Source organism: Leuresthes tenuis, unplaced genomic scaffold, assembly GCF_036924035.1.
Source record: "Leuresthes tenuis unplaced genomic scaffold, fLeuTen1.0.hap1 SCAF_12, whole genome shotgun sequence".
Classification (NCBI taxonomy): Eukaryota; Metazoa; Chordata; class Actinopteri; order Atheriniformes; family Atherinopsidae; genus Leuresthes; species Leuresthes tenuis.
The window spans coordinates 30,519,505-30,535,946 of NW_027325366.1; the positions used below are offsets into that span (position 1 = coordinate 30,519,505).

At 42.6% G+C, this 16,442-nt stretch overlaps 1 protein-coding gene across 1 annotated transcript in view; it reads left to right on the forward strand.

Annotated features, from left to right (window-relative positions):
- Positions 1 to 210: 210 nt before the first annotated feature.
- Positions 211 to 16,442, forward strand: part of arhgap20 (Rho GTPase activating protein 20) — a 28,266-nt gene continuing 12,034 nt past the window's right edge. The window contains exons 1-9 of the mRNA XM_072397463.1: positions 211 to 517; positions 3,182 to 3,267; positions 10,657 to 10,833; positions 11,816 to 11,965; positions 12,423 to 12,464; positions 12,691 to 12,775; positions 12,916 to 12,993; positions 13,163 to 13,229; positions 13,631 to 13,840. Coding sequence (XP_072253564.1) covers positions 425 to 517; positions 3,182 to 3,267; positions 10,657 to 10,833; positions 11,816 to 11,965; positions 12,423 to 12,464; positions 12,691 to 12,775; positions 12,916 to 12,993; positions 13,163 to 13,229; positions 13,631 to 13,840 — 988 coding nt within the window. The 5' untranslated portion in view covers positions 211 to 424. The remainder of the gene's footprint in view (positions 518 to 3,181; positions 3,268 to 10,656; positions 10,834 to 11,815; positions 11,966 to 12,422; positions 12,465 to 12,690; positions 12,776 to 12,915; positions 12,994 to 13,162; positions 13,230 to 13,630; positions 13,841 to 16,442) is intronic.

A 16,442-nucleotide genomic window follows, 5' to 3' on the forward strand; every position in this document is an offset into this window, starting at 1 on the left:
GCCACGTGCACTCTGGGGCATTTCTGACTTTACTGATATATCAGTATATCTATTTAATTGTCTTCACTGTGATTTAAACAACCAGTGGACATGTTTGCCTCGACAGTTCCTTGAGTAACATCTGAAGTATATTATTTTGAAAAACCAAAGCGGAAGCCTCTTGGCTCACCTCCTCTAAATTTAAAACTGTTGACTGTATTGGGGAGGACCGCAGCCTGGGCGCTCAGATCGAACAGCGCACAGACGGAGCGCGGATCCCCGCACACACGTTTGGCACGTCTCCTTCTTTCGGATCACGTCTTCTCCATCATGGATTCTCCTGGAAATCGCGCTCCACTCTCCACCGGATAAGGTTTTAACTTAACTCTCGTATCATGGGAATATACTGCTGGTGCGCGCGGCCCCGCGGAGCTCCACAGTCTTAATGGAAACCATGTCACCGAAACAGGGGACCATGGGACAGAACAGGTCCGAGTCTCTGACGGGAGAGAGCAAGCCGTCCCCCGACAACAAAAAGGTACCAGTGAGTCTTCTCTTTAGGGCTGATGTGATGGAGAGGGGAATCTTTTCAGTCTTTGTAAAACACCTCTGGCAGGGTACCATCCCTGCAAGAACTCTCAGCTTTTTAAAATGATTTCTAACAGTGAGTTTACAGATTATGCAGATATTTTCCCCTATTCCACCCATTCCGTGGGCTGCGGTTGCCTCATTTCCTGTTTGATTTAATTTTATTGTATTGTTGTTTAATTTGCGTTGGGTTTGGATCAGATGGACCGCGCTGCTGGGAGCATGGCTGTCACTCTTCCCTGATTGATTTTAGCCCTTGTTTATATCTTGTTTTGTGCTTAATTTAGCCTTAGTTCCAGTCTTCAGCAACTTTTCCTGCTTTGATGAATGTCTGAGAGGAGTCTTTTGGACTCGCTGTGCGCTGTGCGCGGGGAACAGAACCGTCCTTAAAGTGTGTGAAGAAGAAAACGGGCTCCAGATTCAGTCTGTTTTCTGCAGAGATGTTTGCCTCAGAATAATTCATTCCTTCAGAATTTGAACATGTAAGAAAAGTCTCTGGTTTGTGGGTATTTTTAATTTTACAGGCAGAAAAAGTGCAAACATAAAGTCACAGGAACAATTCTTGCATTTCATATAAACCAAACAAAAGACAAAGACATTTCTTTAAATGTGATAATTTTCTACAACACTCGGGGAGGGGCGGGGGTACAATTGCCAGAATAAGATGTAATTCCGCATGTAAATCCTCATCACTGACTTTGCTGTAAACGTAGAACTCCGCAGACCCATCATATCTGCAGTTTAATCACACTTTAACATAAAAAAGACGAGTCCGCCTCAGATGCTGTATGAACTTGTAGTAAACAGCGCCCCCATCCATCGGGTGTTTAAAAAAACAAAAAACCTGTCACTGCATCTGTCAGCAGGCTGGATTTAACAGCTAAAATCAGTTTTTGGTCGCAACAGTTTATGACTTGCAGCAACAACAGCAGTGAAACCCTTAGATAAACCCGTCTCATGAATGCAGAATCTGCGCCTTTTGTGCCGTGAAACACCTGAAACAGCTTTGGTGTTGACAAAAATCATCAATCTGCATCTCCTCTGTGGAGTGGCAGCTAAATCAGTGCAGGGTGGTTAGACGTAATAACTGCAGTTTTGCACTTGAATGGTGACGTCTTCCATCTTATTCTGGCAACAGATTCCAGTGACTTGTGCTTTCCTATTAGAGCTTGTAATGTTTTTGAAAGCATTGAATCACTTCACAGGCCTGAGTTTGCTGTTAGTGAAAAATAGTCCTGCTGATTTATAAATGATGTTGCTGTTGCCCTTTTTTGTGTTTTGCGCCAGCTTTTGGAGGTTTGGAGGTGAGAAATCATCCAGAACAGAGCAACTTTTGGCTTTAGGTCACAGATTGCAGAGATGCTAAGAAAAAAGTAGGCTTTGCACTCGTGTCCCATCACTCAGGAGTTGTTTGTCTTGTCTGTCAAAATATTCACATAGAGCCATATTTGACATGCTTGAGCTGTACAGAGGATACATTTATACAGCAGCATTAGCTTACATGAAGATAATTGTGTTTTTATTAGGTTTGTTCTGCAGACCAGGCTTCCTCTTTGCGTTTTACAGAAAGTCAGCATAATATGAGACATCAGGGCTCATTCTTTACTCAAGCTTCTTCCTTGTTTCATGTGCCACAAGGAGTGCGTTCCTGTTGGTGCGTCCTTAACCGCTACAAGAACACGTTGTCACCTCCATAGTCGTTGCTGCCTTCAACCGTGATTTCACAGAATATGTGAACCCAGACAGATACCCATGACTTGTGTTATTGGCACCAAAACTCATTAACACTGCAGACTGACTTGAATCATTCATGTTTTTTACGTGAAACTAATGAAAAAAATCCCATGAAATACAGGCGTAATCTATTCCATCCACATTTAACCCATTAAATATCTATAATACTGGTTCAGCTCAGGCCTGATGTAAAGTCAACGCATCTCACTTTCCTCGAAGTGCTCAGTCTGGTGTCCCCTGATGCTCATTATGGTGCAGTTTATGCTGAGCTATTCTAACTTTGGCCCGTAGGTCTAATGTCAGTCTGCTCACAGAGGAATGTTGCCCTTATGTCACTGCGAAATTAGTTTAAAATGCCGAGTCTTTTTTCATTTGTGTTGCTACTTTTAGAATTTTCAGCCCTTTTCCACACTGAATAACCTCAGTGTATGTTGATGGGGAATTTGGTGTGTTGTAAATGGATTAAATTTAATTGAAATACTTGTGGCAGCCACAAGGATGCCGGTCATACTTCTGTGAGAAAGCTTACAGTTGGTCCTGTTACAGTGAGATTAAACGACTTTATGCAGCTTTTCGATTGTGCCCTATAGTCACGTACTTTTCTGTCTGTCTTGTTTCCTCTTCGCCCTTTTTACTGGATTCACTTCTCCTTTTCTGTCAGTCACCGTCCTCCCCTGTCTGTTGAATCCTTTACTTCCTGCCCAGCCAACAACCAGCCTCCCGCAGTGCTGACAGACGACAGTGCAACCTTTGTGTCCCCCTCCCTGTAAACATTATGCTTTACTCATCATGGAATGAATGCAAACCGAAAAGCCTCGGTGCAATCCGTCATTTGGTTATTGCTTTAACCCCCTGTATCTCTTTCTGTCTGACTGTGCAGAAGATGAAGACCCTGGCCCAGAGGCGACAGTCGGCACCCTCGCTGGTCATCAGCAAAGCACTTACGAGATCGAGAAGCGCTTCCAGGTATCAGCAAACACACCCGCAACCTGCTTCCATCACAAAAACAGCGATTGCTGCTTACGCCACAGCTGGGCTGCAGTAGCTGAGTGCGACATGTAAAGCTGCCATTGAATGAACTAAAATGACTCTTTATATGTACAGATGTTCGGTCCTAGCTTGGCAAGCCTTATAAACCGTTTATCAAGTGTAACTGATCTTAATGAGAAATGTCTTCTGCTTGTGTCTGAATTGCTCTTCTTTATTGGTACTTCACATCTGGACCAGTGTCCCTTTCCTCTAGCTGTATGTTAATTTACAAACGTGGAACTTAAACTGCTTGCTCTGGCTTTCACATTTGGCATCACAGACTTGCTGTTTAATGGATGCATGCATTTACGCGCGAAACTCTTTCACGATTGAATCCTCCAAGAAAAACTGAGGCAGGGATTTAAGAGGCGGATGGCGCAGAGATTAGAGAGGAAAAAGTTGAAGCTGGGAAGCTGCGGATGGAATCACCAGACGGACATGAAAATCTGGATCTGTAATGAGAAGTCTCACACTCAGATTACGCATTTTGAAAGAGCTTTGAATGACTAAGTCCACAACCTAAATATGTGATTCAGATTCAGATTTTTCCTCAGTTTGGCTGAGAGTTAAGAGGTTTCCCTTTGGGATTCTTTCACTAGGGCGGTTTAAGTGCTTACTTCTCCCACAGCTATCAGCCTTTTCATCACCCCCGTATCAGTCAAATCCCTTCCTCTTCCTTTTACAGGGTCGGAAATAAGCCATTACAAACCCTTTGGGGACCGTGCTTATTTACTAGAAACCTCTTTTGTCTTACATGCAGCATTTAAAGCAAGCTTTGTCCTTAGAGCACTTTTAGTCTTAAAAATCTAGGTTTCTATGCCACTAGAATTCCTCCAAAGAGTCAGCGCCCGAGTGACAGCTTTTAGTGATTGCAGAGGGAGGCTACAGCATGCTTAAAGTGTGAGACTCCCAACATTTAGACCAGTGCTGAAGGAAACTCTCCACACTGTTAAATGGGTCAGTTCTCTTGGGGCAGGATGTGTGTATGTGCTAAAGAAAGTTGGTGAGACAACTTGCATATTCTGCTCACAGGTATAGTGAGCGGGCGAGACAGGCGGCCTATTGAGTGAAAGACAAATAGAGTCAGAGAGACAGAGCCACTTAGTCTGACCAGCCTCTCTGTGTGTGTGTAAAGTAGGAGAAGTCGTGGAGCCAGGACTTGACACTCTCAGCTGTCACCCTTAACCTTTGACATCACGTCAGGAGGTGTGGGGGTGAGTGTGTGAGGTGTTCATTAATGTCCAGGCATTTATGTGCAGTGGATGCCACCAGGGGAGAGATTATAGTGGTTAGATGACTCTCAGTAGGGATCTATGGGATTTTACTGCATGCACTTTCATTTTATTCCATCTGTTTTGGAAAACAGCAACTTTTGTAAGGAATTTGTTGTCAGTTTTATCAGACTATATGTGTGCAGGTTTTAGCAGCTGTTTTATAAACGCCATAACACCCTGAAGGCCCATTAATGCAGTTAAAATGGATGTATCGGTGGCCCCAGCTCTTCTTGGCAGTGGCATAAACATCATTGCATCACCAGTGTCTTTCATATCCAAGTAAATCCCAGTGACTCAGAGGGGAAAGTAACTCATATACCACGTGTGCAATTAGTACTGTAACCTGGCAGTCCAAGAGAGCTTCGAGATAAAAATCATTGACTTGCTGAATAACTGGTTGGTCTGGTGGATTCACACTGAAATACTAACAATCACAAAGGTGTAAAAGTTCATGTGTCCTGAAGCTGGTGTCACTCATTAGTTTTATGGTTAGCATTTTAAAGCCCCAGTCAGAAGTCTTTAGTGATGATAAGCTAATGCAATAAGCACCAAGATGAAACTAACGTCTGATGATTTCAGTTTCTCTGTGTGTGGAGTTAAATGCTCAGTTTTCCCCCTCCTCTGTATCTTTAATGTGACTCCTTCCTTTCCTCACTCTGCTCTGCCTTTGCAATCAGGCACGGAGGCGCTGAAAGACTCAGCCATTTACATCACCTCCTCACATGCACACAGTTGCACGTCATCCAGATGTATAACCTCATCCTTCACCCTCTGGGCTTACAGTGCAGGATATTGTGCGAGCAAAATGGAGTTTAAGTCGCCTCCTCCATAGGGAATGAAATTTATACATCATGGAGGAAGGTGGCTGCGCCGTAAAGCATTTAAACATATGACTGGCTGACAGTTCTGACCTTACACTCTCACTCAATACCGGCCACAGCGTCAGCTCCTGTAAAAAGCTTGATGGAAAACACACACATTCACTTTTTAATGCCACACACTAGCAGAAAAACACGTTTTCTACATACACTTGTTGAGATTTCATTGTGTTTTGTGTTATAATCTCACAATAAAACCTTTGAAAAATGTTTTTGATCTGCCTGGTTGTTTGAGGACATTTTTGATGACAAAACCAAGAACCGACATCATGCAAAAGACATTTCCTGGTTTTAATGATGTGTCCTGCTTAGAATATTATGGCTCACAGCCCCTTTAAAAAAAAAAAAGAGTTTTCGTAGTCTGACCTCATCCTCTGCCCTCGCATCCATGGTTTTCCTCTGGCTTTATAGAAAGCATTGTGTGTCTGTGAGGGGATGACTGTGTAGTTTGTATGGAAATTACTTGGTTAATCAAATCGAAACAGGGAAGAGATGCATAAAAGTGATGCATAACTTGTTGTTTTAGTGTCCTGGCACAGAAACACTTCACATACAAACCTCATTATGGGCAGGAGCAAGCAAAATGATTTCGCTCATGATGGTTGGAGTTATAGATCTTAAATGAATGTGAGTAAGTGAGGTCTTTGTGTCAGGCTTACTTTGTTGGAGTAATGAACAAAAGCTGCTACTGTGGCTTTAGGAGATAGTACGGGGTGGTGTATTCTGTGTGAAATGACGTGTTGTTGAAGCTGCATGTCAACAGGCACTCTTTCTTTTCTTTGTCTCTTGCACTCATACACCGATTTGTGAATTGCAGCTTGTCTGGAGGACCAGGTCGGACCACTGGTGATGCAATCCTCACAGAAGTTCAATGGGTGACACACAGAGGCTAGCACACGTGTGCACAGATTCCTCCGGACTTGCATTTTTTAATATATTTGCACGCACATTGACTGGGAGTCAAACCGTGAATAAGCATCACATAACGCAGACTCTCTTCTTGCACTGTGTTGTCATCGTGTTGCATCAAAAACAAAAGAAACGTCGAATGAATCTGCTGCGGCCGGTTTAATTTCATTCACTCCATGCTGGTTTGAGCTGATGCCAAACAATCTTAAAGGTGTTGGAGGACAAGGTGTCAGATTTCACCTCAGAGGCAAATCACATGCAGAAAAATACACAAGCAGACGCACATTATTCTTCTCAGGGTTATTATCCCAGGTGAGCACATAGTTATATAACTGCAGTCCGTCTCTTCCAGATGCCGACCATTTTACAGCTGAGGTGGCATTTTGCTATTGCACAGCAACAGAAAATCCAAATAGTCATAGATGACGGAAGTGAAAGACTGACTTTAACCTCCCTGGATATGCCTGTTCTGGGTCTGCCAACAGCAGATGTTATAAAATACAAGTAACTCTGTGTTTTTTTATGGTTTGGAGGCTTGACACATCCTTATTGCCTTGTGATATTATGACAGAAATGATTCTGTTGGAAATGTGTAGAACAATAACATCAGTGTCACTCAGCATGTTCCTATGTGCTGTTGAGTCGAGCTGCAGTTATACGTATATATCAGCCTGGTGAGTTCCTGTATGCATGCGTGCATGAGAGCAGAGTTATGAAGTATGTGTGATTTGTCAGATGACACAGCGGTTATAAAATCAGGATTTTATTAGAGCAGAGCGACACGTCGTCTTAAGAATGCAAGAATGACTCTAACTTCAACTTTAACTAACATTAAAACGAGGGCATGTTGACTCTGGTGTTTACTTTTTGTTTTAATTTGATTTAAAATGTAAGGAGACTGAGTCTATTTCACAGTTCTCCCACGTGTCACTTACCCACAGAGGCCAAGTTTGCATAGTTTAGGGATGTTTTTCAGGTGGAAATTTTAAGAAATGGTCTCAGCCAATTGGGATATTTAAATATATATAAATAACTACTGAATACTTATAATTCAAATACTTCAACATATCAAAGTCAAACTGTATAGGAACAACAAATTCTGATTAAAAGAAAGGAAAAAAGTTGAAAGAAAAGTTGAACCACAGGAGAAAGAGGCAGTTACAGCTGTTTGTCCAGCTGTTCTCAGCATGTGCCGGGCTAACACCTGTTGGATCACAGTTATGTCCATGACTAAGACTTTACTCGTCACCCCCGCCCCAACCTTTAAGATTTAAGTGAATCAGATGTGAGTCCATGAGTAAACGTTGCCACACAAACCAGGAGTGATTCAGCAGCAACATTCTTGTCGTTCTACATGAAAAGTCCAGCTCAACTGGGACAATGTGGAGCCTCGCTCAGATTGTTATTCAAATCGCTCCTTTTTTTCCTTACTATAGAAGTTATTTCTAAAACCAAGCTTGTGTCCTTTATGCTGTCAGTCTGTGCCTTTACAATTTTGCTTTAAAGATTTTTGGTTTTATATTTTTCTCCAATTGTTTGTCAAGTGACAAGAAAATTGACTTGTCAGAGTTCAGCTTTCTGATGAGCTGTGGCAGCCTTTACATACAAATCTAGTCCAGCGCGGCTTGAATATTCATTCAGGGAGATTAGTATGCGGTGTTGTGCAGGTCATTGTACGCAGGCTCCTCATTGTGTTCCCAAAAGTCAACAGTTCTCCACACGGAGCCGTGCCTCGACAAAGGTGGCCATGTATGCGCGGGCGGGCGGGCACTCAATTTATCAACATCACATGATTTACAATGGAGACATTAGCTGTTCATCCATCAGGTTCAAAGGGTGTTCGGTTCAGCTGTCAATCTTACATTTAGGAGGGAGGGATGTGTCATGAATACGGAAGATGTTGCAGATTGAAAGGAGCTTTATGAGGTTTGTTTGTGTGCATCACTGTGTGTGTGTGTATGTGGGCTCTTTTGACGTGGGGGGGGGGGGGGGGGGGGGGGGTCTAAGGATTTGCATTGGCTACAAGCGCAAACATGTGTTGATGAAAAGTTTCACGCTTCGCTGTTATTTTTTACTACTGAACTGCATGTGAACTACATGATGATGCCATAAAGACAGATATCGTGTCATTTTAACACATTTACATATTTACCAGTGTGTTGTATCGCTTCTTTTTTAACAGTAAAATGAGTCTCCGTTCAGTTTGGGTCTTTAAAATGAAGATTTTTATCACATAATTCCCCCAAACGTATCCAGTGGGTGACAGGTTTGGACTGCAGGCGGCCGAGTTAAGCACCTGGACTCTGTTAGGGTTGTTCTAAGAGCTCTAACTTACATTTGATCCACAGACAAACCTTCTTTGGCCCAGCAGTCATTTCCAGCAGTTCTGTCCAGTAATGCTGTTCATCCTTATCGGATGTGTACTGAAATTTCTCCGGATTCTCAGAATCTTTCAGTGATGTTATGTTCTGTTGACGGTGAAATCAACCAGTTCTTTGCTTGTTAAAAACTGATCTCTGATCATCCCGTTTACGCCGAATCAAAACTTGGACCAACTTGTTTTTTATTTAATGTATTTAAGAAATCGCAGATTAACATTCGATATATTGTTTTGTACCATTTTCCTTTAAATATGGACTGTAAATGTTTTGCAGATAGTTGAGTTCTCTTGCTATTTTAATTTTATTCGGCCTGTACTTTAAAAACTTGGTAAGTTTTGAAAGTTTTGCAGCTGCACGTCTTGCAGGGCAACTCTGAGTATCAGTGTTTTATTTTTGGATGAAACACAAAGAGACCAAGATGAAAAGGAAGCAATACCAATTTATTATGTAACCAATCACTTATGCAATATAGCAGGAAGCCCTTTGGTACATGAAGGAATCTAAATTTCTTTCGGCGCCTCGGCTGAACCTGGACAGCTCCTCGGTGCTTTGCTACAGCGGTTATCAGCAGAATAACGCGTTTCCCTGTAAGCATTTGTAATTAAGAAATGAGAAGTAGAAACTATTCTAAGAAGAGGATGTGTACGTGCTTTTGACACAGGCTTGTGTGCTTGAAAAAGACACAGAGGCAAAGACAGAGATATAAAATGGGTATGCAAGTGGGCATTTGAGTTATTTATCTGGTGCTGATGGATAAACAGGAAAGGATGGAGTTCTTAAACGATTTCCTCTTCCTCTAAGAATAAAATCCCCTCCGTTTGTATTTGTCCGTCAGTGAGGTATACTGTGAGCAGATGGAAGAGGGTTTTAAATGACAGCTCTGTTACACGTACATGTTTATAAAATAAAACGTGTTTTCACTCAGTTACAACGTGCTTTACTGAAGGGCAGAAGCATCAGTGTTTCCATTCGCCTTTTCTGAAGGTTGAACCTTTCAGAGCTGTCTTTGTGCAGATCTAAATGTGCAACAGATTTCTCCAACTGGCTCATACAACGTGGCTTATAATTTGTGGCCAAATAATTGCGCTGCAGGTTTAAAAGTACAGCATTGGTTTCACCAAAATGCTTGATGGCATGTGCGGTCAGAGCTGTGAGGAATCAGGAAATAATGTGGTGAAAATTCGACTTTAGAGCTTCCTTTAATTTGCAGAAGCTGTTTGGACGTGTAAGGCCTTTTCAGCCTTTTCCAGGTTTGGTTCACCACTACGAGGGGCTTCCAGGTTTCAATATTTCACACTCTTAAACAGTTTGGGGAAATGAATCTCTGCACTTTGCAGCTGAGTTAAAGAGAACACGTTTAATAATGTATTTACACTCATTTTATGATCTTATGGCCAGCATAAAGTGGAGCAAAAAGAGTCATAGGTCAGTTAGGTTTAGCTGGTAGATTTAACTTGTTTCTTTATAAGTTATCAGGCACACAGGACATTTTATGGCTATATTTTATCATATCCCAGTGCCCTCTCAGGCTGATTTCCCCTCCCCTTTGAGAGGCTCACCATTGTGGCAGAGAACCAGGCAGATGTAGAATTTTGCAGTAATTTTTGATATTCCACATGCTTCTCGGGTAATTCCCGACTCAGACTTTCCCTATACCTTCACTCTTCTTGTTGCTGGACATTAAACAACTGCTTTGAGCCGTTCTTTTTTTAGTTATTCAGGAAAATTAAGGGAATTTCCTCCCAGCCCATGCAAGGACTTCAGACCTGCTGCTCCAGCACAACCTTCCAAAACACCCAGATGACAAATTTCTCCCTTGGGGATCAGTAGTGTATTTCATTCTATGTGTCTGCATTGTGTGACTGTCTTGGTTTCGTCCCCCAGGGAAAGCTGCCTGACGCCGGTCAGCCCAGAGTCATGTCCCCTTGTCCAGGCCTTCCTGGCTGAGTGTCCAGGCCGCTTATTCCTCGGTCACGCCCAAACGCAACTTAAGACCGGCCTGCAGACCCAGGAGAGACACCTCTTCCTGTTCACCGACACGCTGCTCGTCACTAAGGCCAAGTAAGTCTCCTGCAATGACAGCGAGAAAATGTGTTTTTGTGGTTGAGTTTGTGTGAAAAGGATGCAGAAAATGTAGCCAGAAGGCAGTGAGAAAAGGGAGAAATAAACCATTTCGAAGTGTTTTATATTTTCCTGGTTGTTTTACTGAGGATAGAGTTGCATTCTAACTCTCCCTTCTTACTTCTTTCAGTTCTTCTCCACCTCTCATTTTCCCCCTGGGTATAATTATTTCCCAGCCTATTAAATCCATATGAAGCCTGGCCAAGATCAAAGCCACACTGGCCTGCTTTGGGCCTGCAGTGTGGGGCTCCCCACCCACAAACTACGACACACACGCACATTCAAAAATAGAAACCTAAAGAGCACATAGCCATTTTTGAAGTACACACACTCCACAAATAGACACACATAAACACACAGACTATGTACTTATGCAGTTACTGTACACACAAACCCCTCAGTGCAGACACAGCAGGATGTCTGTGGTGTTTTCAGGGAGTCATGTGCCAGAGGGTGGAGCTGACCCCTCCAGCACAGAAAGTATACGCTATAATTGGCTTTAATATATTTTGGCTGAACAGAGGGTGAGTTAGAGGAATGTGTATTTAGAAGAGAGAAATGGCAGGAGAGAGAAGACGTTCAATGATGCATATGTGTGTTTTTTTGCCTTTTATATTGATATAATAGCAGAGAGTGTGTGTTTGTATCCCAAATATGTGCAATTGGATTTTCTAGCTCTATAATTAGAGATGTTGTGGTGAATGAACACACATTCACAGAGTGTGCCTGTGTGTAACCTCTGAAAAAAGCTAATAGCTTTAATATTTACTTCCATGTCAAGCGGTTCTTTCAAGATTTCCATATGTTTGAGGGTCATGGTAATATGTTATTTGAAGAAAAGTAAGATTCCAGAAAACTAAGTTCTCTGGTGAATGCTCTGAAACCATCTTATACAATAGATTTTTCCTGTTTTCCTTTGAAGGTCTTCTACTCATTTCAAAACCAAGGCCCAAGTTCGAGTGTGTGAGATGTGGACAGCTAACTGCATGGAGGAGGTTTGTGAGGGAAGCACAACCCCCGAGAGGAGCTTCGTTATGGGCTGGCCCACCTGCAACTGTGTGGCCACGTTCAGGTTTGTTCTCGCATCTACAGGCTTGGCGAGATCAAAAAGCACGACATGCCTCTCTAAATCAGTCGAGTGTATTTCTGAAAAGAGGAGCAGAAGTATGTGAAGGGGGGGGGGTTACAAACCGAACATGCAGCCGCAAAATCCTTCAACCCTCAAGTGCACAGACAGTTCCCGTTTGTAAAGATGCTCAGTTGAACCTCAGTAAAACTAGAACAGACAACTGCACACGCACAGCAGGCTGGAACATGCAACACAAACAAATGCAGTCACACACGCTGTGTTTTTGCACCTGCTCCAGTGACACACACATTTGTTTTGGTTCACACACACACACACCCAACCCATTTCATTTACTTTCAGCAGGAATCATCTCCTAGCCCAGGGCGAAGTCTGCGGCCGGAGTTGCATTGCAGAGCAAAACATCTAATTGTGTTTTATCATTTTCTTTATTACTCTTCAGCTCCGAAGAGCTCAAGGATAAGTGGTTGGCGCTCATCAGCAGGTAAGTTAATGGTTACACCTCCTCTTGCATTTGTCACAGCAGCTTTTTAGGCTCCAATCGCTGAGGGTTTAGAAATAATCAGGATGAACAAGTTCTACATGAATGAGAGTGAAAAGAATAAATGAAAACGATCCGATGAGCCCCTTACTACACTGTTTTATTTCATTCTCTCCGCTTTTACTCACATATCAACACTTGTTTTCTGCTTTTGTTTCCCCCCACGCAGTCGGATAAGTGAAGGAAAAGAGAAAGACGACCCCAAGACCATTCCTGTAAAGATATTTGCCAAGGATATTGGAAACTGTGCATATGTACGATTCTTTTCTCTTTTTTTCCCCCTTTGTGTGCTTTGTTTTGCACCAGGATGTTTATTTGGGTCATTAATAGCATCAGTTGCAGCGCTGTCATTAATGAAACCCACAAATCCATATTTCCATAATGTTTCCGCCAGGCCAAGACGCTTGCGGTCAGCAACGCTGACAGCACCACTGATGTTATCCATGTGGCTCTGCAGCAGTTTGGCATATCCGTAAGTAACCAGAGAGGACTCTTGCTACAAAGCTCAGTATGTAGTGGCTGTATTTCAATGTGAAGTCAAAACACTTTAAGCCAGTCAGTCATGCATTTATGCGAGGGTCTTAGCAGTTATGAAAGAACAAAACCAAGTAAGCTTGTTAACTTTTGTCCCCTCTGTCCAGGGTTGTGTGAAAGACCACCGGTTGTGGGTGAGCTCCTGTAAGGACGACCCTCCTTATCCTCTCATTGGTGAGCTTCCAAACTCTTTACCATCTAAAACCTTCTACTTTAAACATAAAATGTGTTCTGTGGAAATGAAAATCCTCTTTGTGTCGGTACTAATGCAAAGAAAGCCCACAGCAGGGCGTCTCTTCTGTGCGAGCATCAAAAACTCAACATCTGGGAGTGTTTCGCTGCAGATGATTTTGAGTCACATTGGTATTTCCGTGACATTCTTTAACCATAATCTTTTGTTCTTTAGTTCACACTGAATTCCTAACATCCCTGCTCAATATGTCTGATTTATTGTTGCTCAGTGCCAGCTCTGCCCTAATTTCTATCACATTTTTGCTTTGGCTCCATGTCTGATGCGCACGCTGCACATACCAGACCCTCAACCTCTAACCTCTGGACTCTGACCCTTCATGCAGGCCACGAGTTTCCCTTCAGCATTAAGATGAGCCACATTCGGGATGGCGGGAGCAGTCCTGGTGGACAGGGAGGAGGAGTAGGGAAGGATCTTTTGAGTCCGACAGACTGCCCGGGGGTTCTGCTGCTGGACCAGTGTCTCCCACCGGACACCCAGTGCCAGTTTATCCTCAGACCCAACAAGGCTGTTCTCGGACCGCCACAGCTTTTAGGTAAGGGTTATTTCATGGTTAAAGGCCGCTCTGTATGTGAGAAGCTATAGGAGGCAGTTCAGCAGTGTTAATACATTATAATCCTTTATTATTTCTCCTGGTTTCCATTTTTCTTCTTATTTTAATATGAATATATTTTGGGGGGGACCTGCAGCCTCAAGGAGTGTTCCAAAAGCAAACTTTTAAAATCAAAACTAAACTAAGCTTTAAAAGTGAAGACTTTTGGTTAAAACCCTAACAAGATGACAGGCATATAACCGCTGGACCCTTATATAGTGAGAAAGGTTCGTGAAATATAATCTGTGAATTATGGTCATGGTGTTTTTCATTAACATGACAGCTGAGGTTCCTAACTACACAGTCGCTCGTTGTCCAGGATTCATACATAAATCTAATTCTCTGTGAAACCACACGAAGAAATATGAGGCAACAGAAGTATTAATGCAGAACAGAAAGTACTTCCCAGAATTTGTTCCACTTATAAAAACTGTGACACTGTTTGTGCTCACTCTTGACAGCCATGGGCTTATACTCCCGTTGTTAGTCCCTTGGAAGAATCAACAGGTGGATGAGCAGAAAAGGAGAACAGTGGGAAAGGAGATTTTAACGGAAGAGGGGTTACAGCAGGGGTAGGACAGACCATGTATGAAAAACAGTGGACAAAGAGGAAGAAACCCCAGCAGGGACAGAGCAGTGCGAGAGGAGGAAGACGGAAAGTGAAAAGAGATGACACAGCTATTGAGTAAGTCTGAAGGCCAGCGGAGGTGAAGGAAAAAGAAACAACCGACCTTGGCTGATAGAGAAAGAGGAATGTGCAGAGGGAGACACTGAAAAGGGGTCCTCAAAACCAAGAGGGACGGAGAACTGAAGAGCTTTGGGGGGGAGGAAGAAAAACAACATGACGGTGGACAGGAGCGAGGACACACTGTGGATCCACAGAGACCAGGGTGGAAAAAGGATGACATGAGGTTTAGAGGAAAACAACTTGTGGAGAAAAAGAGTGTGTTTTCCAGTCAAGGAGGCTCCAGTTTGCCAACCACAGGCTTCGCCTCAGATTCCTTCGCTTCAAGCATAACAGCGTCTTACGCAATCGCTCCATACCAGCCTCGCAGCCTTAGAAGACTAATTGCTCCGAAAACTAAAGAATGTGCGCATTTACTGGGTGGTAGCCCCACAGAAGCTCCTTTTCTGGCCTTAACTCTTAGACAATCCTGTGAAAAGCTAACCGATGTCGGGAAAATTAAACTACGGCGACCTCTTCTCCGATAAAGTCATAATCGTGGCAGATTCGAGATGATCCATTGCTACAAAAAGCTCAGATGCAGCTCGGACTAAAACTCCTTTATTAAGCATTTAACAGATGTGGAGTTTTACGTAAAAGTCCTGCATTCCAGCCTAAAGAACAAAGTCGTAAAGATGACAACACTGATTTTATGAACTCTCAGTAGCAATCCTCTTAAGCAGTCCTACCAAGTGTTTTGTTTTATTGCCTCTGAGTAACACAACCGCATCTCGCACCTGTTGCATAACACGCTTGTAAATGATTAACTTGAGATGATGGATATTGCCCACCCGGTCGACGAGCTTCCTCACTGCCCTGGTCTAAATCTGCACCCTCCGTACAGAGCTGTCCTGATGTAACGCCTGATTTACAGCAAGGTCTTGTTTGGTCAATGATGGCGAGGCCTGTTGAGAAGTGCCAGAGTGGGCCTGTAGCTCTGTTACTGTTGAACTCTGCTCCAGAGTGTATTTAGGCATGACGCCACAGCAGTCTGTTAAATAATGAACTCTAACTGAGGTATGCCGTGTATTCGTGGGGCCCTTTTGGCCACAGGATCTTCCACCCTCTAAAAGAATCTTTTGTTTGTTCGGAGAGTTCCACCCTTGGATACAAATCACAACCACTTGATAACATTAATGTTATTATTTCAAGATTGTTGGCAAGTCAGAGTTGCTACGATTGTGTTTGACTACAAAAGGCTGTTTAAAGATTTATTGTAGGTTTACAGTTTCTGAAGGAATTGGTACAACAATAATTAAAGGGCAGTTTTGTATCAGTTATCAGGACATCCATTAAAACATTTCTAATGTCAATAACTGATTAGTTATTTGTACCTATTAGTAATTCCCAAAGACCAAAGTAAAACCCCAGTTCTTATAAAGTTTGGATGCTGTATAAAATGACAAAAACAGTCTCTTTAACCAATATTTTATCCACAGTGAGACATTTGACTATTTCATGAGAAATATCCGCTCATCTAAAGTTTGATGGCTGCTTAAAGGTTGACCTGATCTTGCCTGAACTTTTTGGGGAATTGTTTGAAATCCAACTCTTTTGGGGGGATAAATTACTTCAATGAGTGACGAATGTTCGAGATCAGTCCATCATTTAATCATTTAATAACTAAGTATCTGTACTAGAACAAAACTGATGTGATTTTGCGCAGACATTTGATTAAATAGAAGATGTTTGCTGTATATTCTTATTAAAAGATACTTGAGTGTATTCCTGTGCTTTGCAACATTTGTATGTATCACGAAAAGCTGAGACATCCTAAAAAGTCTCCCTGCTCTATTGCTTTTACTTTGTGAGTCTATCAGA